General features: G+C 22.5%; 9 protein-coding genes across 9 annotated transcripts; 3 read left to right on the forward strand and 6 right to left on the reverse strand. All coding sequences in view use genetic code 6, as the record gives it.

The window, feature by feature from the left end:
* Positions 1–251: 251 nt before the first annotated feature.
* TTHERM_00812740 (hypothetical protein) lies at positions 252–981 on the reverse strand (the record flags this gene model as incomplete). The annotated part of the gene is made up of 2 exons (XM_001008602.1): positions 252–421; positions 948–981. 2 exons carry the CDS (start codon positions 979–981, stop codon positions 252–254), a joined length of 204 nt encoding a protein of 67 aa, XP_001008602.1.
* Positions 982–4,538: 3,557 nt separating this feature from the next.
* On the reverse strand, positions 4,539–5,144 carry TTHERM_00812750 (hypothetical protein; the record flags this gene model as incomplete). The annotated part of the gene is made up of 2 exons (XM_001008603.1): positions 4,539–4,789; positions 5,117–5,144. The coding sequence occupies 2 exons, from the start codon at positions 5,142–5,144 to the stop codon at positions 4,539–4,541; spliced, it is 279 nt and encodes a 92-aa protein (XP_001008603.1).
* Positions 5,145–5,611: 467 nt separating this feature from the next.
* Positions 5,612–6,111, forward strand: TTHERM_00812760 (hypothetical protein; the record flags this gene model as incomplete). The annotated part of the gene is made up of 3 exons (XM_001008604.1): positions 5,612–5,696; positions 5,727–5,872; positions 6,079–6,111. 3 exons carry the CDS (start codon positions 5,612–5,614, stop codon positions 6,109–6,111), a joined length of 264 nt encoding a protein of 87 aa, XP_001008604.1.
* Positions 6,112–8,007: 1,896 nt separating this feature from the next.
* TTHERM_00812770 (ribosomal protein L11 methyltransferase) lies at positions 8,008–9,219 on the reverse strand (the record flags this gene model as incomplete). The annotated part of the gene is made up of 2 exons (XM_001008605.3): positions 8,008–8,032; positions 8,135–9,219. The coding sequence occupies 2 exons, from the start codon at positions 9,217–9,219 to the stop codon at positions 8,008–8,010; spliced, it is 1,110 nt and encodes a 369-aa protein (XP_001008605.3).
* Positions 9,220–10,929: 1,710 nt separating this feature from the next.
* Positions 10,930–12,520, reverse strand: TTHERM_00812780 (60S ribosomal protein L38; the record flags this gene model as incomplete). Its single annotated transcript, XM_001008606.3, has 3 exons — positions 10,930–10,988; positions 11,238–11,445; positions 12,293–12,520. 3 exons carry the CDS (start codon positions 12,518–12,520, stop codon positions 10,930–10,932), a joined length of 495 nt encoding a protein of 164 aa, XP_001008606.3.
* Positions 12,521–13,834: 1,314 nt separating this feature from the next.
* On the forward strand, positions 13,835–15,546 carry TTHERM_00812800 (transmembrane protein, putative; the record flags this gene model as incomplete). The annotated part of the gene is made up of 2 exons (XM_001008608.2): positions 13,835–14,925; positions 15,105–15,546. 2 exons carry the CDS (start codon positions 13,835–13,837, stop codon positions 15,544–15,546), a joined length of 1,533 nt encoding a protein of 510 aa, XP_001008608.2.
* Positions 15,547–16,089: 543 nt separating this feature from the next.
* On the forward strand, positions 16,090–17,754 carry TTHERM_00812810 (hypothetical protein; the record flags this gene model as incomplete). Its single annotated transcript, XM_001008609.3, has 1 exon — positions 16,090–17,754. Exon 1 carries the CDS (start codon positions 16,150–16,152, stop codon positions 17,752–17,754), a length of 1,605 nt encoding a protein of 534 aa, XP_001008609.2. The 5' UTR covers positions 16,090–16,149.
* A 1,276-nt stretch (positions 17,755–19,030) lies between these two features.
* Positions 19,031–23,614, reverse strand: TTHERM_00812820 (hypothetical protein; the record flags this gene model as incomplete). The annotated part of the gene is made up of 10 exons (XM_001008610.2): positions 19,031–19,102; positions 19,157–19,300; positions 19,426–19,737; positions 19,865–20,397; positions 20,669–20,989; positions 21,405–21,860; positions 21,949–22,090; positions 22,299–22,967; positions 23,139–23,417; positions 23,498–23,614. The coding sequence occupies 10 exons, from the start codon at positions 23,612–23,614 to the stop codon at positions 19,031–19,033; spliced, it is 3,045 nt and encodes a 1,014-aa protein (XP_001008610.2).
* Positions 23,615–24,646: 1,032 nt separating this feature from the next.
* Positions 24,647–26,524, reverse strand: TTHERM_00812830 (hypothetical protein; the record flags this gene model as incomplete). Its single annotated transcript, XM_001008611.1, has 1 exon — positions 24,647–26,524. The coding sequence occupies one exon, from the start codon at positions 26,522–26,524 to the stop codon at positions 24,647–24,649; it is 1,878 nt and encodes a 625-aa protein (XP_001008611.1).
* Positions 26,525–26,733: the final 209 nt, after the last annotated feature.

Consider the following 26,733-nt stretch of genomic DNA (forward strand, 5'->3'; position numbering starts at 1 on the left):
AATTTGTGTACCTTGATTGAACAAATATCCTTTTTTTATATAGAAATAATTTGTTTTTTTTTTAATTATTGCTGATTTTCTAAGAAAGTACCTCTATTAGCTAGCTATCCTGTTTATATGTTTTTTATTTAATATTTATTTTATTAGAATAGTAAAATAAGTCGAAAATTAATTTTTCTATTTATTATTTCTTTTGAAACCAACCAAACGAATTCACATTCAATTTCATCAAAAATGCAAATTTAAATTATTCATGTTTCCACGATATTTATCAAAGCGATATTAAGATTTAAAAGAATAAACTAGTCTATATCATTGTTGAGGGAATTCTCAATTTTTATTTAATTTTTTTTCATTTTACTTTTGTATTTAATCTTTTCAAGTCTGCCAAGCTATGAAAAGTGTGTAATAAAAATGCAAGCTAATTATAATACTTATTTATCTCTTTTTTATAAATCAGAAAAAATCAACTTAATCAAAAATAAAAAATGGAATTTTCTAGATCTATTTTTAATAAAAATCATTATTGAACTATTAGAAACCTAAAAATTCTTACAATATTTTTTAAATTTTGAAATAATATTTTAAATTAAAATAATTTTTAATATCCAAAAATTTCAGAAATATTTCTGTTTTTGAAGATATATAAAATTTATTTTTATGTGTTCCTTTGTTTTTAATTAAATTTGTAAAAATTATTTCAAAACTTTATTATTCAAATAAATAAATTACAAAATCTTTGCTTCAGATGAAGAAAATATTCATTTGCAATATTATATAATTTTGCATATTTTGTCATGGAAAAAAAATTCTAGTATTTAAATCAACATTTCAATAATATATTTAAAAACTTATGAGAAAAGAAAAATAAATCCTAAGCTGAGCAGAAATATTAGATTTCTGATAATTAAAAAGAAATTTATTCGCTCTGGTCTTAAAATTTAAACATGTTGGTTGTAAAAATAAAAACCTTTTGAACATTTTGATAATAGAAACATCATAAAAATTTAGTTTGACTAGCTTTTTGATTTCCAAAAAAAAAAATTTAATCTTATGGTCAATAATTTACGCTTGCATGATCCTGTTCATATGTTAATATTTTAACTGGTGAATTGATATTAGATAAATAAAAATGTATGATACATTATTATTTAAAATATGATGAGTAAATTCGAATAGAAAAAAATAAATTTTACTAATTAAAAATTCGTATTTTTGTCAATAGAAAAATTTATTTAAATAAAAAGAGTATCTTATAGGTAAAGACTTTTTCGTTTGATTATAGCCACTCATGCTTTTGTTTTTAATGAATTTTACAGTCTTTTTCTTTATTTGTAAAACAAATTAAAAGTAATCCTTAATTTGGAATGAAAATACAATTTCTAATAAAAAATACAAAAAATGTACTCTTTTTCATTCATACAAACTTGATTGTAAAGATAGTTATTTATGGTAAGCAATTAATGTATTTTTTAATATACTATTTTAATTATCATCTTAGTAAATTCTTTAATGGGGTCTCTCTGAACTAATTTAGATAACAAAATTTAAATCTCTAGGAATTTGAAATTAAATAGCGTTTTTATCTTATTTTTTTAAAATTCACATTTAACTGTATTCTGTCTGAATGATCAATCAGATGTAATTGCAATATTAAACCAAATAAAAATTATAAATTATACATTTCCTTATATTTTAGTAAAAGGAAATTTATAATTAACTTAAGTGGTCGAGATTATTTATCTTTTTGAATTAGATCAACTGTAAAAAAATTATTTAAAAAGTATAAGCTAATTTTTATGATAAGACTATTATCAATATATTAATAAATTTATCTAACAATTTTTTTACATCAAATAAAACCAAATATATCTAATTTTATATTATATTAAGTATATCTTTTGATTACACTTCCAATACATCTGTAACTAAGTGCGTTTGTCAGAAAAATATTACTAATCTTTACATTTTAAATAAGTACAATATTATTTTTTTTCTATTTAGAACTTCTGCTTTTCCAATTATTTTAAGCTAAAAGCTTAACTTAGTATTATCTACTATATTTTATTTTAAAAAGACTTACATTAGTTTTACTGTTAAACTATATTTTTAAGGTTTTTATTGTTAAAAAGAGAAGAAACACCTTTATTTATTTCAAGGCTCTTTAAAAAGATGATTTATTTTTCATATTATGCTAATATTTATATTTTTTGATAAGTATAATTCAAACAGTTGCTATATTTAAGCAAAAACAAAAGTTACAATTGAAACACTTGCATATCTTTTATAAAGCATCATTTGAGAAGATATTAATTAATACGAATTATTTTTAATTAATATTCAACGAGCTTAATCTTTTAATTTATTTATTAAAAAGTGTATGCTTATTTGTATAAATAACTTAAATTATCAACAAAAGAAATAATGAACTAATAAAAATATGATTGTTATGGAGGAAGGTTTGTTGACTAAAACTATTATGGAGAGAATTAAGTATCTAAATAACTCTTTTACACAAATTCACTATAAAAGATACTCATTGAAATACTCAAATACTTTTTTTTAGTAATATTTACATTCATTTTAATTTAATACTTTTTTTTGTTAGTACTAATTATTTTTGTTGTAAGCTAATATTATGAGTATTATCGTTCAACTGCTTTACTTCAAATTATTTTTTCTCCTTCTAATATTTACTGTAATTCTATTTAAAATTTTTGAAATTTGTTGGTTGTGCTTCTTAAAGGGGTAAGAAGAATTACTTTTTCATACAGTAATCAATATCGCTTAAATGTGTGGTAGCCCAATCAGTTTTCTTTAACTTTTTTAATATTTTTCGTTTGTGGTTTTTTACAAAATGTTATTCAACTTTAATAAAATTTATTTTTATTAGCCTAATTAACAAGCAATAAGGAAATAACTTATTACCATCTACTTAACAACCCTATAAGTAAATCATTTAAATTATTTTCAAGCAAAACAATTTTGTTCAAGAATAAATGCGAATAAATAATCCTATGATAATGAATCCTATATAAAAATAACTAAGATTACCGATATGTAAAAAAATGTATTAATATTTTAAATTTTTTGCAAGCATAAAGCTCGTGCCAGCTTGAAATACATATCAAAAACTTAGTTTTATTCAAAAACATTACTTAAAGATAAAAAATTAAATAGAAATATGATCTTTTTTTGATAATAAAGATAGATCTATGTATTAAATTGCATTAAAAATGTGTAATTTAATAATTTCAATTATATTATGATGGGAAAAATCTTTGAATTAATTACAGCTGTCTAAATAAAAAACATGAATTTATCATTTATTTGTGTGAAATTTGCTTTTTAATAATAGGAAAGTCTATATGTTTTTTTGACAATAAATTCTTTGAAAATAAAGAAATGTAACATTTTATATTCTACCGTAAGTCTAAGAATTTCAAATAAATAGAGTTATAAATAGTATAGTGTTATAAGATATAGTAAATTACTGCTTTTAATAATTCTTTGAATGTTCTTTATCTTCGAAGTAATACAATTTTTATTAACCACAAAAAGGAAAAAAAATTTATTTCTATATTGATTAATTTTAACATCGCTAACTTACGTTACCAAAAAAAAATAAATAAAACAAATTCATTTGAGATCTGCCATCAATCGAAAGGTTTAATATTTGCAAAAAAACTGTTTTTTTTCATAATATAATTTAATGTAAAACAAATTTCAATATGTTTCTTTCGATTTCAGAGTTTTAGATTATTCTTATTATAATGATTTTGTTGTATATTATTTTTAAAAATGCATTTAAGGTTTTAAACAATTTATCCAAAAAATTTTGTGTTTAGTTGACGATAATTGCAACTAATAAAGCATAATTTGCTTTGTTTTTGTTAAGAAGCATAATCATGTGGCCAAGTTATGTAACCTTAAAATAAAATTATAATATTTAATTATAAAAGAATCCAAAAATAGGTTTTATTAAAAATTTTTATTAAATCATTCATTAATTCTTTCATAATGAATTTTAAATCATGGTTTATTTATTTAAACATATAATTATCATGGTTTGTGGTATTCTTTTTATAAACCTTCCACATTAAATTAAATGTATTCGATATTTAAATACTATAATATGATTATTTCCTGATAAATTACATGAAATAAAGTAAAAATATATAAATCAGCCTTTTATGAGTTATTAATCTTATTTTTGGTTAATCCAGAAAATTAAATACACAAATAATTCAAAAAAACTGGAAAAATTTAATACTGTTACAGAGAAAAAAAAAGTACAATTAGCTCAATCAATGAATTACTTATTCATTCATTTATTAATTTTAATTTTTACTTAATTTTATTATGATGAGAATATGTACTTACTGCCTTTTATATTAGCTTTTAAGTTTGTTTTTGTGTTGATAATTTATTTGAAATTTATTGAAATTAATATTTAGCTTAATTTTTGTTAAGCCTTTTAGAAAGACTTCATCTAAAGTATCATCCAATCTTTCATTATTGGTTGATTTATACATCCGTCACACACGAGTTATTTCGTAAAGTATCACTGAAGAAATACTTTTTGGGCCATAATTTGGATCGTTTTTGCGATACAAATCAGTTGCTGCCAATTTGACAGATTTCTTATCAGAAATTATCATTTAATGCTACTCACACAATTATTATATTCTATCTTTAGCTTAAATTCCTAGATTTTCAGATAAATCACTGTAAACTAATAAAAAGCGCCCCTTGCGGCTCTTCTTGTTTTCCTTGTTCAAGCATTCCTCTTTTTTATTTATTTAATTATAATTATTAGATAGAAACAAAAAAGCTGTAAGTTATCATACAAATAAATAAAACAAAAAATTAAAAAAACCAAATCTGTTTAATTTAATTAGAATGAATGAATTGATTTTGTGGGGGTGTGTATAAAAAATAAAAATAAGCTTTTATCATATTCCCTATTAACTTACATTCAACAAAATTTATAAAAATAAATAAAAGTTAAATAACAAGAGAATTTTCCCTGTTCATAGAATTGTTCCATAATCTTTTAATTCTTTCTTTGACTAAGTCAATTTAATTATAATTAATACTGAAACTAGCTGCTTACCCTGTTTTGCATGCATGAATTCAACCATTATCTTAAAACTTAACTAAAATCAATATTATTTATTGTTTTATATTCTTTATTTCCAAAAAAAAAAAGGAAAAGTATATTCATTCATTTATTTATTCATCCATTAATTTTAATTTGAGATTTGTAACAAAGAATTGGCTCAAATAACATTTTTAAATTATCCAAACAAAAATTATGGAAAAATAAATGGTTGATTTAGTTTGCAAATTTAAATACTAAAGTAAAGGAGTTTACTTTGAAAATTTTAAAAATTTAAAATATAAAAATTATATAATTCTTTTAGCGTTTATCGAATTTATAAGAACTATTTTATTTTACAGCTTGATTTTTTGATAGAGCCAATTATTCTGGTATTCTTAAATCATTTAAATAATGCTTATGATTTTTATTTTTTAAGATAATTAGATATTTGGGTTACTTTATATTAAATTTTTGATTAATATTCTTAGTTTGATGATAATGATAATAATGATGGTTGATATCATTTTTTATTATTTTAACTAAATTACTTTCTAATAAAAATTGTAAAAAGATGATCAGAAATCATTTCAAGGTAAAAACTATATTTAAAATTTATTATTAGGTGATTTGAAAATATTACATGCAAATTAGAAGCTGCTTTTTAACATTTCTTCTTTTGAGTCATAATTAGCTGCTTCTAAACCACTATCATTTGTCAATGGAGATGCTGCTATCCAGGGAGGATTAGCAATTATTAGGTCATAACTTGTATCTAGTCTATTTATATGGAAATAAATTTTCAATATTTTAAAAATTCAGAAAAATTATTTTTCAAGACTTTTTTACTCATTTATGTTAAATATATAATAAATATTACATTAGAAGTAAAAAAAAAAAAAATTGAACAAATATTTTTCACTTTGTAAAACACAAACTAGTTTTTAAACTTAATTTTGATGTAAATTTTTTCATAGAAGAAAGTAAAAGCTGAGAGATAGATAGATTGATAAATGTGGGTGATGAGCTAAATGTTTTTTCTATTTTATAAGTTATTCAAGTGTAATAATGAACTCAATTTTTTATTAGAGATTTCACTCTTTTAATTTATAGGCTTCTTATAAAAATTGCCTCTTCATACTTACTTATGGGGGAGAGTTATTTATTGCAAACAGAATTTTAATTATCAAATAAAATATTTTTTATTGTAAAACTACAAAATTATAGTTTTATTCTAAAATTGTTACAAAATAATCCTAATTTTGCCTAAAATACTAATTAAAATTATTATTTTCTATTTAAAATAATGTTTGTTTGTAGTTGAAGCATATGAAGATAATAAAAATAAACAAACAAAATAGAAATGGGTTCGTACTAAAAAAAAGTTCTTGCAGTTACTGTATCTATTTATTCTTAAGAAAATACACTTTTATTATAATGTTATATTTTTTTATGTTATTAACTTTATTTAAAAAAATAGGTTGATAAAAGATTACGATAATTTTGCAAATTATATAATTTATTATAATAAATAAAAAATCATAGTTAGATGTTTGTTTTTTGTTAGATATCATTTTTACTAAATGGGTAAATATTTTCAGTATTTATTTATAGAAACATTTAATTATTGATATCAAATAAATCAAAAGTTTATAACCAATTTAAAATCTAACCTACCTACCAACCTACATACATCGTTTATTTTATGATCTTAATGAATATATGTAGATTTTAAAGACTCTAATGTTTAAAGAAATAAATTTGAAACTAAAATAATGTTTGGATAAAAATGATTATTTTAGCTGTTTTTTCAATTTAAATTAAGAAATAAAAATAACAGCACATTGAAATAGCTCAAATTTCTTTTTTAGAGTCTTTTTTATTTGTCAATTAAATTTAAAGGCTGCTTCTATTTTAGTATGAAGAATTTTTTAAAGGTTTTGATTTGCTTATTTCAACAGCTGCAATTTAAATATAAAAAAAACGATTGAAAAAACTTAAGAAATGCAAAATAGAATCAAAAATATCGAAAGAAGGACTCCACTAGGTATATGTTAGCTTGCTTGCTTGCTACTGGTTAGATCAAATATTTTTTTTCTTTCTAAAATACTGATTAAAAATTTAAAAAATATATTTTTTATTTCTATTTATATGCTGATATGCATATTGTCTGTATTGCGGTGGGGTGATTGCAAATTGCAAAAATGTAAACTATTAATTTATGGCGTTTATCTTAATAATTTAGTGTAATACTCACAACACTAGAGAATTTAACACTCATAATACTAAAATTCATAGTTATTTACTTATGGTCTATAATGAATGTTTAATATTGTAAGAAATTTGGTAATTAAAACTTGTTGCTTTTGGTTCTGGATTAATAATCAATAAATAAAAATTGAGTAAAATTATGTTTTTTAAATTCTTCTTTTATCCAAAATATTCAATTTTATATAAAAAATAAGTATATATTCCTGATTTAAATTGCTTTTTAAAACGTTTTCTTCAATTTTAGGATGTTTCTACATATAATCAAGTACCTAGGCAGTCTAAAATCCAATTTTTATTTCTATTCATTTTAGAAAAATTTCAAGTTTTCTTCTATATTTCAATATTAGATAAGGTTTTTGCCTGAACTTATTTTATTTGAGTTTATCTAAAAAATAATTTTACTATTCTAGATTTTCTTAAGTTTTTGTTTAAAATAAAACATTTTAGATAAAAATCCATCATGGAATATCCATTTTGTTTAAAAAAATTTTTTTATTTTTTAAAAATATTAACTGAATTTGGTTTCTTTTCAATAAAGGGGTATGTGTTGCATGATAAATAAAAGATTATTTGCTTTAATGAATTCTTTTTAATCAACAATAAATTCTAGAGATTAAAGAAAGTTGTTTGATTTATCAACCAATTTTTTGTTTAATATTGCTTAGATTTTAAAAAACAATTAAATAAGGTTACTTTATTTAACAAACAAAAGCAGCTCTTGAAAAATATAATTTTAAAAAATATGTTAAATCAAATAATTACTTTAATTTTTCCAGGTTAGCCACTAGGTTATTATTCTTTTACTTTTCAGTAATATCAAAAATTTCATTTCTAATTCTAGATGATAGACTTAAAATAGCTGAATTCATTCCAGTGCACCTAACAGCTGCTTCATATTTATCAAGAGAAGTTATTTTTACTTCTGGAGCAGCTTCTGCAATAATAAAACTTAAAATTCCTGAACCACATCCTAAATCACAAACCTTTTCCACTCCTCTGAGATAATTCTTATTGTCTTATAGATACTAAGCAAGCAGCTTCAAATAATGCTACTAGGTAGGAGGCCAAACTCCATAAACTGGATACACTTTTTTGCCATTTAACTGAGGAATAGGAATACCATTACTTTCATATTGCTCAGCTGAATGAATACCTTACCAATGCTAAAATGGGATTATGAAGTCATGCTTTTCTATGGCTCCTTCTTGCTATTTTCCTAAGTGCTAGCTTAAAAGTTATGAAGAAGGCACATTTGAACCCTTAATTCTTAACTATCCACTATGTGAAACAAGGATGCAAATACGAGACAAAAAATTCTTCTACTCAATAGCAATACGTCTAGACAAGTTGTATATCTCTTCAGGAGTAGTGCATTTACGGAAAGGATTCTTTGGGCGATTCTCAGTTCCATAGTAATACTCTTCAACCATTTTTTTGACTGCAGAAAAGGTTTGGTTTGCATTGTTGTAGTTTGTGTTTAGACTAAAGATTAATAAAGATTTGGTTTAATCTTCCTTCATTATTTTTCTTATAAAATTAGACGACATAGTATTATGAAGGTAATAGGCTTTAGTAATTTAAGATTGCAGTTTGAGACTAAGAGGAGTCTATACATACTTAACTCTTCCATATTTTGTCTAAAAAATGTATGGATGCTCCTTATCATTTTCATCTAATGTGTGAGTTATGTTTTCTACTATTTCATCATCCTCTACAAAAACATCGTTCGCCTTTTCAAATTCCTTATCATAAATGCTGCTATCAATAATATCATCATCTTGATTACTATTTATTATAATTTCGTTTGGTTGAGATTTTGCTTCTTTCTTTTTTGAATTCTTCTACATTGAGTTATTCTCAATCAATATTTCATGATTATTCTACTCATTCTACTATGAGAAACTGAACACATTTTTATTGAACAAGCTAAATAAATTTGCATTGGACTTTGAAAGCTATGTTGTATTTGATCTACCTTTTTATAAAATGCTATAACCCTATTTAAGTAGTCTTTATCCTAATCTATTCATGCTTAAATTTAAAATAAATTTATTTACTTATTTACACGTTTATAGTTTTAATTATTTTTAAAAAATTTAATCTTTGATTTAAAGGATTTCGCAAATTTTGGCTTAGTATATTCTATCCAATTGGTTATTATTTAAAGTTAGCAAAATCACTAAATTTAAACAAAAGATATTTTTTGATGCTCATTGAGTAAATGAAATATATTTTTAAGAACTTTCTTTATAAATTATGTTATTATCAGCAAATAAAGTATTTAAAACTTTAACAACAAAGAGAAATAATTGTTTTTAAATTTAGTTATGATTTCTATTTTAAATAGAAATAAGTTTTTATTCGATAAGAAACATTTAATATAGTAGTTATCTTTCCAAATGAATTTAAAATATTTACTAAATATTAATATAAACCAATTTATATGATAAATTTGCTTAAAATTAATAAAAATAATTTTAATAGTAATTGAGTGAGATACATTCTTATTTGATTGGAATTAATTTATTTTTTTAGAATAATTATATTATAAATATCATCATTAAAACTAATGCTATTGCTAATTCATTAATAATTGCTTAATGTTTAAGAATTTTATTGAATTTTTTTAAAAATTAATTTCTTTAATTAAATTTTTAATACCTTAAAAAAGAATTTAAAATTAATAAATAAATAAAATTATTAATAAAAAATAAAAGAAAGAAAATTGATAAGAAAATAAAATTTAATTTGATTATTAAACATGATTAAAATATCCTTTTTTATTATTTTAAAAATTTTAATTGATAAGAAATACTTTATTGTTATTTAGTCTTTAATTTAAAAAGCAATTTTGTAGTTTTGTTTTGTTTTCCTTTTCTTTCAATTTAGTTTTAATTAAAAATCTTTATCTTAAACTAAATTATTTTACATTACATTTTAAAAAAATAATATCTATTTATGAGTTTTTGCTGTTAGTTTCTTTTAGTTTAGTAAAAATATTTTTTTTTCTGTTGCAAGAATGAGTAACAAATACTTGAGAGTTTTGGATAAAAAATTATTTGACAAATTTTAAATTTAGTCTTTGAAAATATTTAATTAAGATTAAATTATTCATAAAAAATAATTAAAATTCAAAACTAATTAAATTAATGGTATGTAGATCATAGAGGAAGTATTACTACATTTAAAATAGTTTGCAAGCGAGAAAAACAAGATTTAGATATTTAAAATATTTTTAAAATGACTAAATAATTTTTTCTATTGCCGATTTGAATTTTGGATGGATTTAAATATGCGATTGATAAAATATGCAGGACAAATGATGGATATAAATAATTATGACACAAATGATATGAATAATTAATTATAGTATATATAATATTTGAAGAGGTTTTAACTTTTTATCAATTGGTTAATGATTTAAATAAAGCAGCATAAAGTATATAAGTACATGTGTTTAAGATTATATTACTATTGAGTTTTTTATATTATATACTTTCTTATTGAATATATATGTATATAAATATAAATATGTTGCTCTATATCAGTAAAATATCTCAAGATCTCTTAGTAGCCTTCTTGGTGTTCTTTCCCTTAATTTCGATCTTAGAATAGGCTATTTTTTTAAAATAAACTCATTAATAAATATATATTTTAATAAATCATTTAAAAATTATTTATAGGTTTCCTAATTATTTATAAAACTTTAAGCAGGAATAAAGAGAGGAATGGTTGGAGGTAGGAAAGACCTTTTAATTATTTATTAATTGCTTCTAATTGCTCAAAAGCGTGATTAGAGTTATAATAAATTAACTCACTCACTAAATTTGTAATTTCGTGCTAAATATTTTTAATGAATTATTACTAGCAGGGATAGCGTCTTTAATACCCTTGGCGATCTTGGGGTCAGCAGTCTTGAAGGTGTATAAGTACTTCTTGCCTCTAAGTTTGAACTTGGTGATTCTCTTATTGGTCTTAACGTAGACAACCTTCTTGGCACCAGCAGTGGCGGGGGTGTCCTTGTTGTTTTACCAAAGCTTCATGAACTTCTTGATGTCAGTGATTTCCTTAGGCTATTAATTAAATAATATTATTTTAATAAAGGATACAATAAATTGAAAATATGCATAAATGCCCTAGCAAACAGAATCAATCGTCTATACCATTTCTTTTTGATACAATTTAAACGCAAAAACTCATTCTTCTAAATTTCTATTTTATATTCTAATTAGAATTAATTCCCTGTTGTATATTTACTCCTTAATACAATCATTTATTTATTAATTCCCTCATGTTCATTCGTTCATTTATTTATTGATTATTAAATCATTTGCTAACTATTTCTCCTAAATTTTTTTTTTTGGGAGCAAAATACAAACGTATCCTAGATGCCTTGGCATTAAATTTATTGAAACTAATTGCTTTCGCTAATTGCTTTTGCTTTGATAAATATTTATAATTCACATGATTTAATTTCTGCTTTATCTCTTCTTAATGTATCTATTTTGTTAATAAATACCAGATTTATGCTCTACATTTAGCAGTAATCAAGTATTTAAGATGAATGCTCTATCCCATTTTCGCTATTCTTTAAATGTGGTTAAGTGCGATAAGATGAGAAATACTAACTTCATGTAAAAACAGAAAATTTAATTGCAATCTAGAGGAATTCATTTAGTAATGCAATTAACTGAAATAAAATAAATTGATATTTTGATAATTGTGAATGAATGAATTTGTGAGTGAGTGAGTGAAGAGGGACTGCAAATTGTTAGTGAGATAAGTTTATGAGTTATATATTCAGTGATTCTTTATGTTAAATTCTATTCTAAGAAATGGCAGACCTTGTAGTTTAACTGACTTTCGAAACTGTTTGGGGGTTCATTAAAATTTAAAAGAAAGAATTTTAATGTTAATTACCATTTCTAATATATCTATTTTGTACTGTGTATTTTTGATTTTTTTAGTTTATTTTAACTTTTTTTTTTTTTCTTAACTTTTTTGCCCCTTTTTCCTTGTTAATTATTTTTCTATCTAATATAGTCTTAATTAAAATTATATCCTTTTCCTTTGTTATCTGTGTCCTTCCTTTCTTTTGTTTATTAATCTTAAACAAAACAAATACTATTTTCCATTATAAATGCTCATAATTATCTTCAATCGCTTGAATACATTTATTCATTCATTCATTTTTACATATTTCCCTATTATTTTTAATAAGATTCTTCATTGTTTATCATTATCTTCATTCATTTTATCATAAAAGAGTCATTTCATAAATATCTTTCCATTCATTTTGATTTCCTTTTATTTTCATTTTGATTTCTCTTTCCTCACATGTCCAAACTTATTTTCTTTTTTATCTCCATTCTTTTATCTATCAATCTATTTATTTATTTAATTAATTAGAATAGTTCAATTTATTATTTATATATTTTTTTTACTTTAACAAATAGAATTTAATAAAATATAATTTTAAAAATTAAACTATTATTTAAATATTCTACAACATAAAAAAAAAATAAATAAATTTTATCTCTAGATTTTTAAATACTTCACCTTCCACAAAAATAAATATAAGTAATAAAATAAATAATTTTTATTTTCTTCTTTAATTGAAAAAAAAATTAAAAAATATCGAATGCTCCTTTTAAAATATTTAATAAATTCATTTTTTTAATATAAAATTAATATAATTCTAAAACATTTCTAATTTGTCTTTTTTTATTTGCTCGGAGAATAAATTTATTTTGAATTCAAATTCAATAATATTTCTTTGAATTAAAAAATGAAAAGAAATATTTATTTTAATTCACCTTTCAAGTAATTATTTTAATTATTATTATTATTTTTTACATAAATTTTATTCAAACTTAAAATAATTAATTATTTTTTTAACAAATGCTTTATCAGGCAATTTAAAGTATAAAAGAAACTATTTTTAATTAATATTTTACATATTTTTATTTCAACTTAGAATTATAATAAACTTTTTTAATAAAATAGTTTTGACAATTTAATAGTTAGTTTCTTTAATTGGATTCGTTGAATTGATTCAATTTACCTCAGTAATATAATTAAGATGAATGGTGCAGAATAAAGAAAAAAATTAATTTATACTCAAATTTAATAGAAAATTTAATCAAAAGAATAAATGTTAAATATCTAGATTTAGATTTTGATGCAAATTAATACATTTTTTAACTTTAATTTTAACAAATGCTTGTCACATCCTTACTTAATTTGTTTCTTATATGATGCAAGGTGACCCAATTATAATTGAAGAGATTTATTAATTATTATAGGCTTTCATAATTTTATAGAATAAATCTGTATTTATAAAAATAGCTCTCAACTGAGTAAGAGAAAGAAAGTTTAAACTTTTAATAAAATTGCAAAGAAATAATATAATTTTATTAAGTGAAATAAGAAGTATTACAAAGTAGCAGAAAAAATAAATAGATGATCGATAAGTCAGAGTATTTAAATATTTAGAAGAGCAAAAATCCCTTTGAACAAGAAGAGGAAAATGAAGTTTTATTTAACAAAACAGTTTCTAGGGCCAACATATTAAAACAAAATGTAGAAACTATTATTGTTTCTGAGAGGAAGAAGGAAGAATAAGAATAGGAACAAATAATAAATTAGATTATTGAAATAGAAGATTTCATTGAGCACAACCCATAAATGGTTAACTATAGAAAGGGAATCAAAAAGAAAATATTACTCTTCTCCATCTTTATTTTGATTTTAATTGCTGAAAGAATTCTATACACAAGTTTGCTTGATGAAGAGCAAACTTTAATTTAGGATATCTAAAAAGGATTAGACTTATCTTCAATAAGCTCTGAATAGAACTATGCAGAATTTTCAAATAGCTATTTCTGGAAAATAGTCAGCTTCGGAGTCGGTTTTCATAATAGCTTCTTGTTAAGTACTTAATTTATTGCTACTGTTTATGTTTCTGTGAGTGATTTCGTTGGAATCAAGTTAATTTTTACCACTTTGCTTGGATTATATTTCATAGGTGTCCTTCAAATGTTCTACAACGGACCTTTACCCTTTTGGACATCAGATTAGATTTCTTCTCCATATTGTGTGTAAACCAGTGCTCATCCCTCTCGTTTCGTCTTTACAGTGCTTTACATTTCATATTATTTCCTTTACTGCTTAAGATTTAGAGTGTAAAGAAATAAACGTAAATCAGAAAGTGAAAAGTAGAATTTATACAAGAAAATAAGAATAATCCAAATTGTCTTGGCTCTCTTGCTAGTTCCTTATTTATTTTTAGTCTACTTAAGCGGACTTTAATTTATTATTAATGTGGCTCTTGGCTTCATTATGTTTTACTTTTACTACACAGTCATACGCTAGTCTAATTTGTTCATCAGTGAAACGTTAGCTAAAGTATCCATAAATACTGAATAAGCAAAGAGGAATATTTTTAACTGGTTTATTATTTTCATAGTGATGATATTTGCTGCTTATGTTGTATTGCTTGGAACTGATACTTATGTAGACATAAAATGGATTGGAAACTATCTAAACTGCACGTAAAATTTATATTAAAATATGTATTTTGATAAAAGGTGAAATAAAGATTTAAACCTCAAAAACAAAAAATTAAAAATTAAAAGTAGAAAATAAATAAATAATAAAATATAAATGTGATTAAAATAAAAATAAATTAATTTAAATATTTTATTTAAAAAATTAAATTATTTATAAATAGGTAAAATAATTCTAACTTTTTCTTGAACAGCCAGTTGGTAGGTCCTTATCATACATTTTCTGTCATCACAGTGCTAGGTGGATTAGCAGGTGCTATATTTGGGTTAAATCACACATATAATCACTTAAAATAGAATTGTGTAAAAACATGGTACAAAGGAACGATTTTAAAGAGGTTTTTGAGAGGATTGATAGTTAATATTTTTATGATACCTTCTTGGGTTTTAAATTACTATTAAAACTCGTTACTTAAAAGCGACTTTGTGATAAATTTGGGATTCAGTGAATTCATCATCGATATATTGCATTACTTTTTCTTGTATCTTCTATTGTTCGGATTCATTCCTGTATATCTATACTAGCCTTTCAAGCTTGTACATATTAAAAAATAAAAGCAAAAAGATAGGTCCATCACATTTTTACAATAATCTATGTAAGAGTGAAGTTTATAAAATTAATTTATTAATTCTTTAAATTAAAATAAAATTTGTAATAAATCTAATTATTTTATATTTATTTATTTTAATCAATTTTATCAAATATTTATTAAAAAAATTATTATTTATTTTTTTTTTATTTTTTATGAATTCATAAATAATATTTTTAGATTTAAATGCACATTTTTCATGTTAAAATCCTCAAATAAAATATATTTTTATTAATCTGCAATTTTATAATGCAAAATTTAAATAAAAATAATGAATATTAATATTAAATAATAGCTTATTAATTTAGTTACAAAAAAAATGTGAATGTCATTTATTGGTTAAAATAAATAGTTTTAGATAAATATGTAGAAGTTTTAGTAATCAAATTTTAAATAAATTAGGAAATTAGGCTTATTGAAATGAGAAAAAATGAATATTATAAAAATTGTAAATTTTATAAAATATTTTGGATAAGTTTATCAAATTAAAAATATTGAATTTGATTTTAGATCAATCATATAACGAAGAATTATATTCAAATTTAATGTGTGGAAATCAAGAATTATTAATTTTTTTGCAAAGAAATCTAATTATTTTTATAATTTTTTAATTTAAACTATGTCAATCTACTCTGGTTTTGCCAACAGATAGCTTGAGTCTAACTATAATAGATTAATAGAAGGTACGTTGCGTATTTTATAAAGTCGAATTCTTAAATTTTATGAGGAATTTCCAGAGGATGACAAAAATTTCATCAAATTACTAAGCAAAAATGTAAGTTATTTAGCGATTATGGAAAGAAATAAATACTTGCCTCCAAAGCTCTCTGAATGCTTGAAAGATATATGCTCATTTTTAGAAATAGAAATTCCTTCAAATGAATAGCAAGCGATAAATGGAAATATTAATAATTTATAGCAAGAGGGACTCTAAAGAAATAATTCATTTACAAGAAAATCTCTTAATAAATCACCAACTTAGCAAAATAATTATTAAAGAACTTTTTCTCCAATTCACAATGATTATTCAACACTCAAAAGATCAAACTCTCCAGGATAATTAAGGGCTCATTCTCCTAAAGGTGGAAATAGTATTAATTACTCGAACTCTAAAAAATCTTTATCTCCTATTCCTCAAAATAACAACTAAATCAATTAAAAGAGAAATCAAAATGGTAATTATAGGACAATATCACCTAGAGGTACAAATTAAAACAGAACTTAAACATAAAATAGCTAATAAAAATTAAATAGAGATAATTCGAATGGAAAAATGTAACCATTTCCTTCAGTTGTATAATACAGCAATTAAAATTCACAACAATAATATACTAAAATGAATCCAAACTATCTATATAATTACAATGTAAAAAAGTAGCCATTATTGGTAAGCAAGCAGCAAAATAATAACAGAAGCCAATCTCCTAAAGGAGGATATGTCTAAGGATATTCAAATGTAAATACTTAATACAAATCATAAAATAACTCAAGAATTAATTCACCTCGATTTTCATCAAGTAACATTCAATCTCAAAATCAACAAAAAAACTTTTATAATCCGAGCTAAAAAAACAATACAATAAGTGAGGGTAATTCTTAATTTTATGACTACCATATCAATGAAAAGAGGAATTCAAGTGTACAAAGTAGGAATTTCAGAATGAAAACATTAAATAATAGTCCATCTAATAAGGATTACTACTAAAATGATAATTAGCTCACAAAACGACATAATAGTAGCCAGATATAAAAAGATTTATCAAACTAATTTGGTTTAAACAAGAAAAGTGGTATAAATATGCAAAAAAGAAACAGTCTTACTAATAAAATTGTAAAAAATTAAGAAAGGAATGGAAATGAAGTGATTTAAAATTATAACTATAATCCAAACGTTCAAATTAATAATAGCAATCAGTCGTATTTAACTAAATAAAAAATTAGATAAAGCCTTGAGTAAAATAATAATGACTACTCTTTAGTAGATGAGACAATTTCTTAAATGAAATAGTAGATAAACATTTATTGCAAATAAAATAAGCAAGAGTAAAACCCCTTTGAAATATCTCCACCTTAAAACAGCAATACACTCTAGAAAGGCAGCTATGACCCATCTTCAAAAATTTTGATGCAATAATTATTGCAATAAAGTAGGTAAATGAATGAAAAAGATAATATAGTTATAGAAACGAAATCTTACACTATTAGCAAGAATTAGACCTAATGATTATACTGAATTAACAATCTTTAAAACCTCAATAAATGTAAAATAATTATATTAAAATAAAAAAAAATACGAAGAAAAGACAATTTGTCTTTAGCTGAAACTGCCAAAGTAAAATTTGGTATAGAAAAAGTAATTTCAAATATTCAAAAATTTTAAATAGAATTGCTATTTCCACTATATTATAAAATTAGACTTACTTGCATGCTTAATTATATGAATATAAAATGTGGAATCTTCAAAGGGAAGTTCTATTTAAATTTTTTGTTTTTCCATAAATATATATAATTGCTAATTAAAATAAATTATATAAAATAAATTTTTGTTTGTTTATTTGTATATTCTTTTTGTAATAAAAATAAAAATCTTTGAAATCAATCAATTAAAAATGTATTTAAATATTTGATAATCTTTTTGCTCCACATTAAATAAAATTATTTGAAAAAATGACTAATTTTTTAATTGAATTAGTTAGGGTCTCCATTTTGTATTGTTTAATTAAAGAATTAGTTTATTTAGACAGATAGTAGATAGATAGATAGATAGATAGATAGATAGATAGATAGATAGATAGATAGATAGATAGATAGATAGATAGATAGATAGATAGATAGATAGATAGATAAATAGATAGATAGATAGATAGATAGATAGATAGATAGATAGATAGATAGATAGATAGATAGATAGATAGATAGATAGATAGATAGATAGATAGATAGATAGATAGATAGATAGATAGATAGATAGATAATAGTTTAAACGATTAAATAGTATTCTATTTTTATCAAATTATATTTTTGTTTAGTTATAGATAATTTATAATGAAAAAAATTTTTTTATTAAATATAATATTTAAACTAATTATTGAGCATATTATGTAATTCAGAAATATTTATTTAATAACTATTCAATAACTCATTACAAATCTAAAATGAATATATAGAGTAGGTTGATAAAAATAATAGCTTATTTATAGATTTTTATGATTTAGTGAAAAATTTATAATATCAGTGATGTGTTTAATTAAATTTGGTATCATTATTATAATTAATTAATTAATTAATTTTATTGTATTATTAATAATATTTATCATAGTGCATATTATTCTATATATTTAATTCACACTTTTAATTCAAAGTATGTATTGATGGATAGATGCATTGATTTAGATTAATTAGCAAGATATTTTTCAATAATTAGAAAAATAAGAATCTTTTTTTTACTGCTCAAAAGTTTAAAGAAATCACTTTTTTTTTGATAAAGGTTAATTTCTTTTTCAAAATTTTTTTTTAGTCATTATATTAACGTTGTCATTATTGGGGATGTGAGTTCCACTTATTGATTTTACCTATCATTTTTATGGTATATGTAAAAATAATTTGATTTTATATAATAAATTTACTATTTGGTTCAGTCTGGAGATTTCTTAGTTTTTTTATGTCAATAGAGTTTGCAAATCTTACTTTGAAAGAATATTTTTCTAATTTTCTTGAACTTCTTTTGTGATTTCCTAAAGATGACTTCTATGGGTTGAGCTGCTTCTATACTGTTATATTTACAATTTTTTATAAGTTTCCAATTTACAAATATAAAACAAACAAAATGATTCAATTTTAAGTTGAGTAAATAATGAGATTTTTATTTAGCAATAATTTCAAAATATGTGCTTACAGTGCTTCTAGAGGTTCCTTAAGCTTGATTTTCTTGTACTTTTCTTTATAATTCATCTATTTTTTTATGTGCTGCAAGTATTTACTGCTTTGTCAATATTTTTTCTTTGATGATCTCTTCATCTTTTTATATTAGCTTTGACTTGTAATTTTCTATTTCCGAAAGAAGTTCTTCATTTACACTCATCAACTTTTCTAATTCTTTAAAAGTGTTGTCTTTGCAGAAAATGCCATTACGTAATGATGAATTTTCTTTTTATATTGATTCGTACCTTTCTTACAGTTTTATGAATTCTTCTTTTAATTACTCAACCTTTAATTAAAAACAATAATTGTAACAGTTCATTATAAAAACTTGAAATATCAGCTCAAGGTTTACTATCATGAATGTAATTAAATATATTTTTTAAATGTTTAAGCAAAAAATTTATATAAAATACCTCTTTAGATGAAGATGAGTGAGTAACTATTTTTGTTTTAGTGTATTCAGTTTGAAGTTAGATGTATTTTGATTCGAGTTCCTTTTAAGCTAAAAGCAAATCAGAAAAACTTTTTCTGGATATTTCTAGTTCATTCACTAGCTCAGCTTATTTCTCCTTTAATTTTATTACCTACTTTTTGTATTTCGTCAATTTATTGAATAAATCTTCTGTGTTATGAAATGAGAATCTTGAGCTAGACTCATTCAGAGAAGTCTGTAAGTCTTAAGTCCTCAATATTCTTCTAGTATTAGATGAGTTTTAAGATTATGAATTGGCTAATTTTTCTTCCTTAATGTTTAAAGCTTCCTCGTAATGTTAAATAAGTTCTTCTTAATTAGCAATATTCTGCTTAAGCTGAGATAGCTCCTTTTCTTTGAGTTACATTTACTTTTCATTTTGTTCCTTTATCTGATCTATATTTTCCCCAAACATTCTGATCTTTTCTATGTAGGATTATTTAAATTTCTCAAATTACACATTCATTTATTGAACTATTTATAAAATTATTAAGTTACTAAGTAATACTATTCAAAAAACATTAAATAATTTCTTTTATTAAAAAAGTGTAAAATTTTAGCTAGATTCTTTCACAAATAGATATATAGATAGATTTTCTAATATCTATCAGTTTAATTTTATTTAAATGGGGTAAGATTGTATTTTAGATTAAAAGTTATCAAAATATTCATGAAGAAAAAAGTTTTTTAAAAAGGATATTTATTTATTTCAAGCTATTTTTAATATTTTTATTAAGTTGCCTACTTTGTTATTTGCATTCAGTCAATTCTTATTCTGAGAGCTTCAAAGATTATTTCAGGTTTGAGTTATCAGTTTCTAAAACTACCCATTTCTACTCTTTTAAATCAATTAGCTCATCAAATTATTTTGACATTTGGTGTTAATTTTATTAGTAAGCTTTCATTTCTTCATTTGTTGTGAATAATTCATCTTGCAAATTACTAATTATTTAATTTTTTTAAACAAGTTCTTCAACAGTTCTAGTAAACGTATCTTGAAGCTGATTATTTTCTTCAATCAAATCAGCCACTTTTTTCTCTAATTCTCTAATGCTCTCTTCATATTCTATTAAAAATAATAATGTTAATGAAATAGTATTCCACTTTTTATCTCAAATCTAAGAGCTTATTCTAAGCTTAAATATTTTATCATTTTATACTAAACAGGATAAAATAAAAATTACTATTAAAACATTTGTGTGTATTTTTTTTTAATTAATAGAATTGTTTTTTGTTTTGTGTTTAATTAAGTATAAATTACATTTTATTAGTTTAATTGCCTAATTTTGAATAATAAAACACAAAAGAAATCTATTTCAAATTAAAGAAGATAAATACTAACTTGTGGTATGATTTTAATTTTTAATTAATTGTAAGCATTTAATATTTAAAGAAGGTTTTTATTGAAAATAGATTGTAATTTATTTTTGTATTTGAAGCCAATTTAAATAATTAATAAAAAGATGTGGAAATAAATTTACAAAGAGAAGTCTTGTGCTGTTTTTAGAACTAATTAAGTGAATCTTTTAAAAGCTATATCTATTGATCTAACTAAGATTATTTTGATTGAGTTGATATTTGCTCTTATTCTTATTACTTTAGCTTATTTTAAAGTTCCTTCACTTCTGACTCAAGCTAAATTTTAACACTTTCTGCTTGCTTTTATTAATTTTAAGATTCTTCAAACGAACTTTGAATTTATACCAGCTTTTGCTCAAGCTCTATTTTTTCTTGCTCTAATTATTCTATTTGCAAAGATTATTATTTCATTTATTTAATTCCTTCTTCTATTTGTTTATTTAAATCTCTAAAAGTTAATTCTCTTTACTTTTCTTCTCTTAACTATTTCTTGTAGTCTTCAACCATCTCATTGTGCTTCTTCTCCCATTTTTTTTCTTCTTCCTCTCTTATTTACTTGTTTTCATATATCTATTCATCTTTAATAATAAAATTCAATGTAAATTGCCTAATTTGGATGTAAGCTTTTGAATAAATAAGAAAATATAAAAAATTATTCAGTATTACTTAATTTTTTTTTTAATTCTGAAATTTCTGAGCTTTGGATTTCAATCTGATTTTCTTTTTCTGAAAGTTACTCTTTAATTTTTTCTTATTCTTGAAGATTACAGAAGCTACTTTCGTTTTTGAATTTGCTTAACTCGTTTTTCTGGATATCACAAATAAAAAAATGACTTAATATAATAAATAATTTATAATTTGTAAATTTTTCTAGATAGTAAATTGGGTTATTATATTATTGGGCTGGTTGCCTATTTATTTACTCCAAATATATTTTCTAAAACACATTTTTGATCATAATTTTTTGTCTCATAAATACAGATGAAATATTTTCTAAAATTTAAATATTATATTACCAGCTCTTCTAGCTACTCCTTCAAGTAATTTTGCTTTGAAGCATCTTAAAGATTTTCATATTTATTTTTTAAGCTTTCATATTCACCATAAATTTCCTGAAGATCTTATAAATATTTATCTTTTTCTTATTATTCTAATTTTAATTATTCTTGCAATTCCATTATTAGATTAACATTTGTATTGCTTGTGTCTTTGAGGGAATAATTTGTGCTGAAGCTTCCTCTCTCTAATGATGAATTTCTAGAGTTCTTTTTAGCTGGATCATTTGTCTTTTTATTTATACTCATATCCTATGTTAATTCAGTTATTTGCTGATTTAAATATTCAATCTTGTTAGTGTATTATGTTTGTTATTAAAGCATTTAATTTTGAAGCTGGTCTAAATTCTTTGAAAGATCTCTCGCAATTGAAAAAAAGCTTCCATTCGGTTACATGAACCTCAACAAATTAGTATTCTCATTCGATAACCTTGGCAATTTTTCCTATAACCTTTCAATGTAGTTGTCTTTTTACCTATTACAAGCTCCGAGCCACTCACAAAATTGCTTAATGTTGCTAGTATTTATTTTATAATCTAAAGTCTGCAAAAGTTCAAATCCTTCTTCTTAGCTTTCCTCTTTTCTAAAAGCTTCTTCTAATGCTTATATTATATCAGACCAATTATGATCCTTTATTATTAAAATAAATAACTACTCTCAAAATTCAAAATATTAAAATAATTTCTCTAAAAATAAAAAATATTAAAAATATTTTTCCTGAAATATAATAAAATTAATATGATTTTATCATTTATTTAAAATGTTGTTTAAATTCAAGCATAATTAAATAAATCATATTACAGAGTTAGACATTATATATATTTTGTCTATGGAATTATCTGAAAAAGTATTCATATTCATTTGCACTGATTTCAGTCTTTCTAATAAAGCTTCTTTCTCCAATTCTAAGTTTTATATTTTCTTTAAAGCTTACTAGTGCTAATGATGCTACTATTAGTCATCTATTAATTATGTTCTATCAGTTTGCGCATACTAATCAAGTACGTCATACAATTCTATTATTTTGGTGCCATACATTTTTACTTGATATGTAAGTTATTCTAATAAATCCTTCTCACTCTATTAACATAAAATAAATATTTTATCTTACCCTAATCAACCATTTAAAATTGTTTAATAATAAATATATTAATAATTACTTGAATCTCATCTGGATTGATTGTAGTAATTCCCTCATTAAATTGCTATATATATTCCTAAATGCTATAAAAATCTTTATCAAAGAGGTATCCGTACTCCTCTTAAAAAGAACCCATTTAGCTATAATTATGATTATTGATAGATAAATATTAATATTGTATAAAATTCGAAATCTTCTCTTTTATTTGATTTGGTGCACACTTTCAAAAAAATTAATAATTTATGACAAATCTTATATTCAAACAAAATTAAATTGAATTATTCTTTAAAAAAAATCGGCTAACTTTAAATATTATGATTTGATTTTTAATTTTCAAATGTTATTTTTTAAGGATTGCGTAAATTTCAAAAAACTAGCCATTTTGATACGTTTGATATAATTAAAAAAATAAATATTCATAATTCATTCATAAATAGTTATAAATGTAAAAAAACAATAAAGAAAGTACAAAAATTTGAAGAGTTATTTATAAATTTACAAGTAAAAAAATAATTATCTTAATTTATCAAAATCAGTCTTTCAATCAATTTATTTTCCTTCTACTTACTTACTTGGTTATTTATTTAGTTTATTTGTGTGTTACATATTTACTTACAACCCATTCAGTTTCTTTAGTTTAATTAGCATATTATTCATCTATTTGTATATATTTTAATAAAAATTAGATAATCCCATAAAAAAAAGAATTTCTTTTAGAAATTAAAATGTAATTATCTGAATTGTCAAGAATAAATAATTAATACATTAATTAAAATTATTTAGATAAAATATTTACAAATGTTTAAGAAGATTAGAAGAATACTTAAAGAATGAATTTATATGTTTGTTTGTTTGATTGATTGATAGACTGTATGAGGTCGATTTAAGTTTATTTAAGTGTTAGAAATAATGTAAACAATTTTATTTGTGCAATTATTTTTGCAATATTAAGTAGAAACTGAGATGATACAAGGAAAGAAAATAAATTGAAAAGAATTGATTGAAATAAGAAATAAATATGATGATATCGGTTTTTATGATTAGTAATTAATTGTTATTTGACTTTTAATATTTATTTTATTGAATAATTTAAATTATTTTATTGTTTTGTGTTCAATTAGAATTTTTATTTGTTTGTTTGTTAATTATTTTATATTTAAAACATTAATCAGTACTATTTGTTTTAATTAAACCTCATCTAGTTGTTACTATTATTTAAGTTATTCAAGTTGTTATTATTTTACATGAATCTTTGATTCATCATGCTGTTATTATTATTGTTATTGTTTGGCATATTTGGTTGCATGTTTTAATTTTATTTTTGATTATAATTGTTATTCCCAATAGAACTATTTAGGTTATTCTGGTTGTTATTCATGTTATTGAATTAATTGCCTTATTGGTTAAACTGATACATATTTTTATTTTAATTTTAAGGAATGAATCCTCCTTGATTTTAATTTTAATTAGGTGGTGCATTCATGTACTGATTACTTTATCCTTATGAAGGATTATTTGGCATGAAATGGGGAGGTAATTGTTGTTACTATTGATTTGTAGGAGGAGGTGGAATCTAACCTTACCCTATGTACCCTGTTTGTTGTGGTTGCATTGGAGGTTATTGAAGATAATTGTTTTGTTACTACTGCTAGTTTTAAAGCTATTACTTCATATTCGCCTATTAATTTAAATTATTTATGTTCTTTTAAATAAGTTTTGGCTCATCATTGAGATTATAATTTTTGTTTTAAGTCATTTATGGAGGTTAAAATTAGGGGGCAGCATTCACATCAGGAATTTAAACTCTGTATTATTTTTTCATCATATTCATTAATATATCACACAAAAATGGACGATTAGCAAGAAGATTTATCAATTATTCTTCATCGCTTTGTTCAATAAACTTCTTAAATACATTTATCAAAGAGCATTAGGCTGAATCATCTAAGGTTTTAAGAGCTTCTTCCAGATTTTTAGATTATTCCAATTTCTCATAAACATCAAGCTTTTCTACTCCCTTACCGCCATCCTCATTATTATTTAGATTAAAAAAGTCATCAGTTTAATTATTAGGATTAGATAGTGATGCGTTATTCCCATTTACCAACCTCACTTTGAGTTCTCTAGAACTTCCACATATTTTAAGATTATCCAATAACTTAACTGCTATTTAAGCTGATTCATTATCTGAATAAGTGAACTATCCACTGACTCTTTGATACTAACCGCTTACTCTTTAATCCTCTTTTTTTATATTGTAATTGATGATTGTTCCTGCGCACTACATATACTCTAAAATATCTTTGTCTTCAGCTTAATTATAAATATTTCTTACTTGCACAACGTTATTCATTAAATTATTATTTGCAAAGCCTATCTGTTAACTTTAAAATAATTACTGTTACTGTTATTGCTATTGCTGTTATGTTTATTGCATTCCTAACAAGTTATGCTATCCTGAAATATTATTATTATTGCTTATCATTTAATTCTATTACAGTTATTGTTATTATTGTGATATTATCAATCCTTAGCTATTATTGATGTTATTACTGCTATTCATCATTATTTATGGCTGAATAGGTATGTTGATTTGGCTATTTTAATACATATTTGGTTACTATTGAGGTTGAGGTATGGTATGAGTGGGTGGAGGAGGTAGATTATTGATAGTATTATTCATACCTCTGTTCATCATATTGGGAGGATTATAGTTTTTTTGCATATTCATCATCAAATTAGGATTGCTATTGTTGATAGGAGGCTGTGAAGTATTTTAATTTTATCCAATATTGTTGCTATTAAACCCAAAATTAGAGTTAACATTATTCCCATTCTACATCATTTGCATTGTGGCTCCATAACCACCGCCACCACCTCCTCTATATTAATTGTGATGAGGAGGAGGTTAATTTGGATTAGGGTAATTTTGAAATTCTTGATTTATCAAATTACCCCCAAATTATGACTGCTGCTAATTTTATTGCATCATATTCATTCCTTAACCTTTGGAGTTATCCTAAATAAGTATATTAAGGCTATGCATTTTTATCTGTGTGCTTATTCTTCTTTATATTTGTAATTTAAGCTAAAATCAAAAAATAAAATGAATTCTTGATCGATTTATGTGAATTAATTAATGCAATATTGTTTGTTTTATTACTTTGTATTACTAATTTTCTCTTAATGATAAATAGATAGATCAATCAATCAATTCCATCCCGCTCACGCTTTATTAATTAAACATAGATAATA

Source organism: Tetrahymena thermophila (assembly GCF_000189635.1).
Source record: "Tetrahymena thermophila SB210 genomic scaffold scf_8254799, whole genome shotgun sequence".
Classification (NCBI taxonomy): domain Eukaryota; phylum Ciliophora; class Oligohymenophorea; order Hymenostomatida; family Tetrahymenidae; genus Tetrahymena; species Tetrahymena thermophila.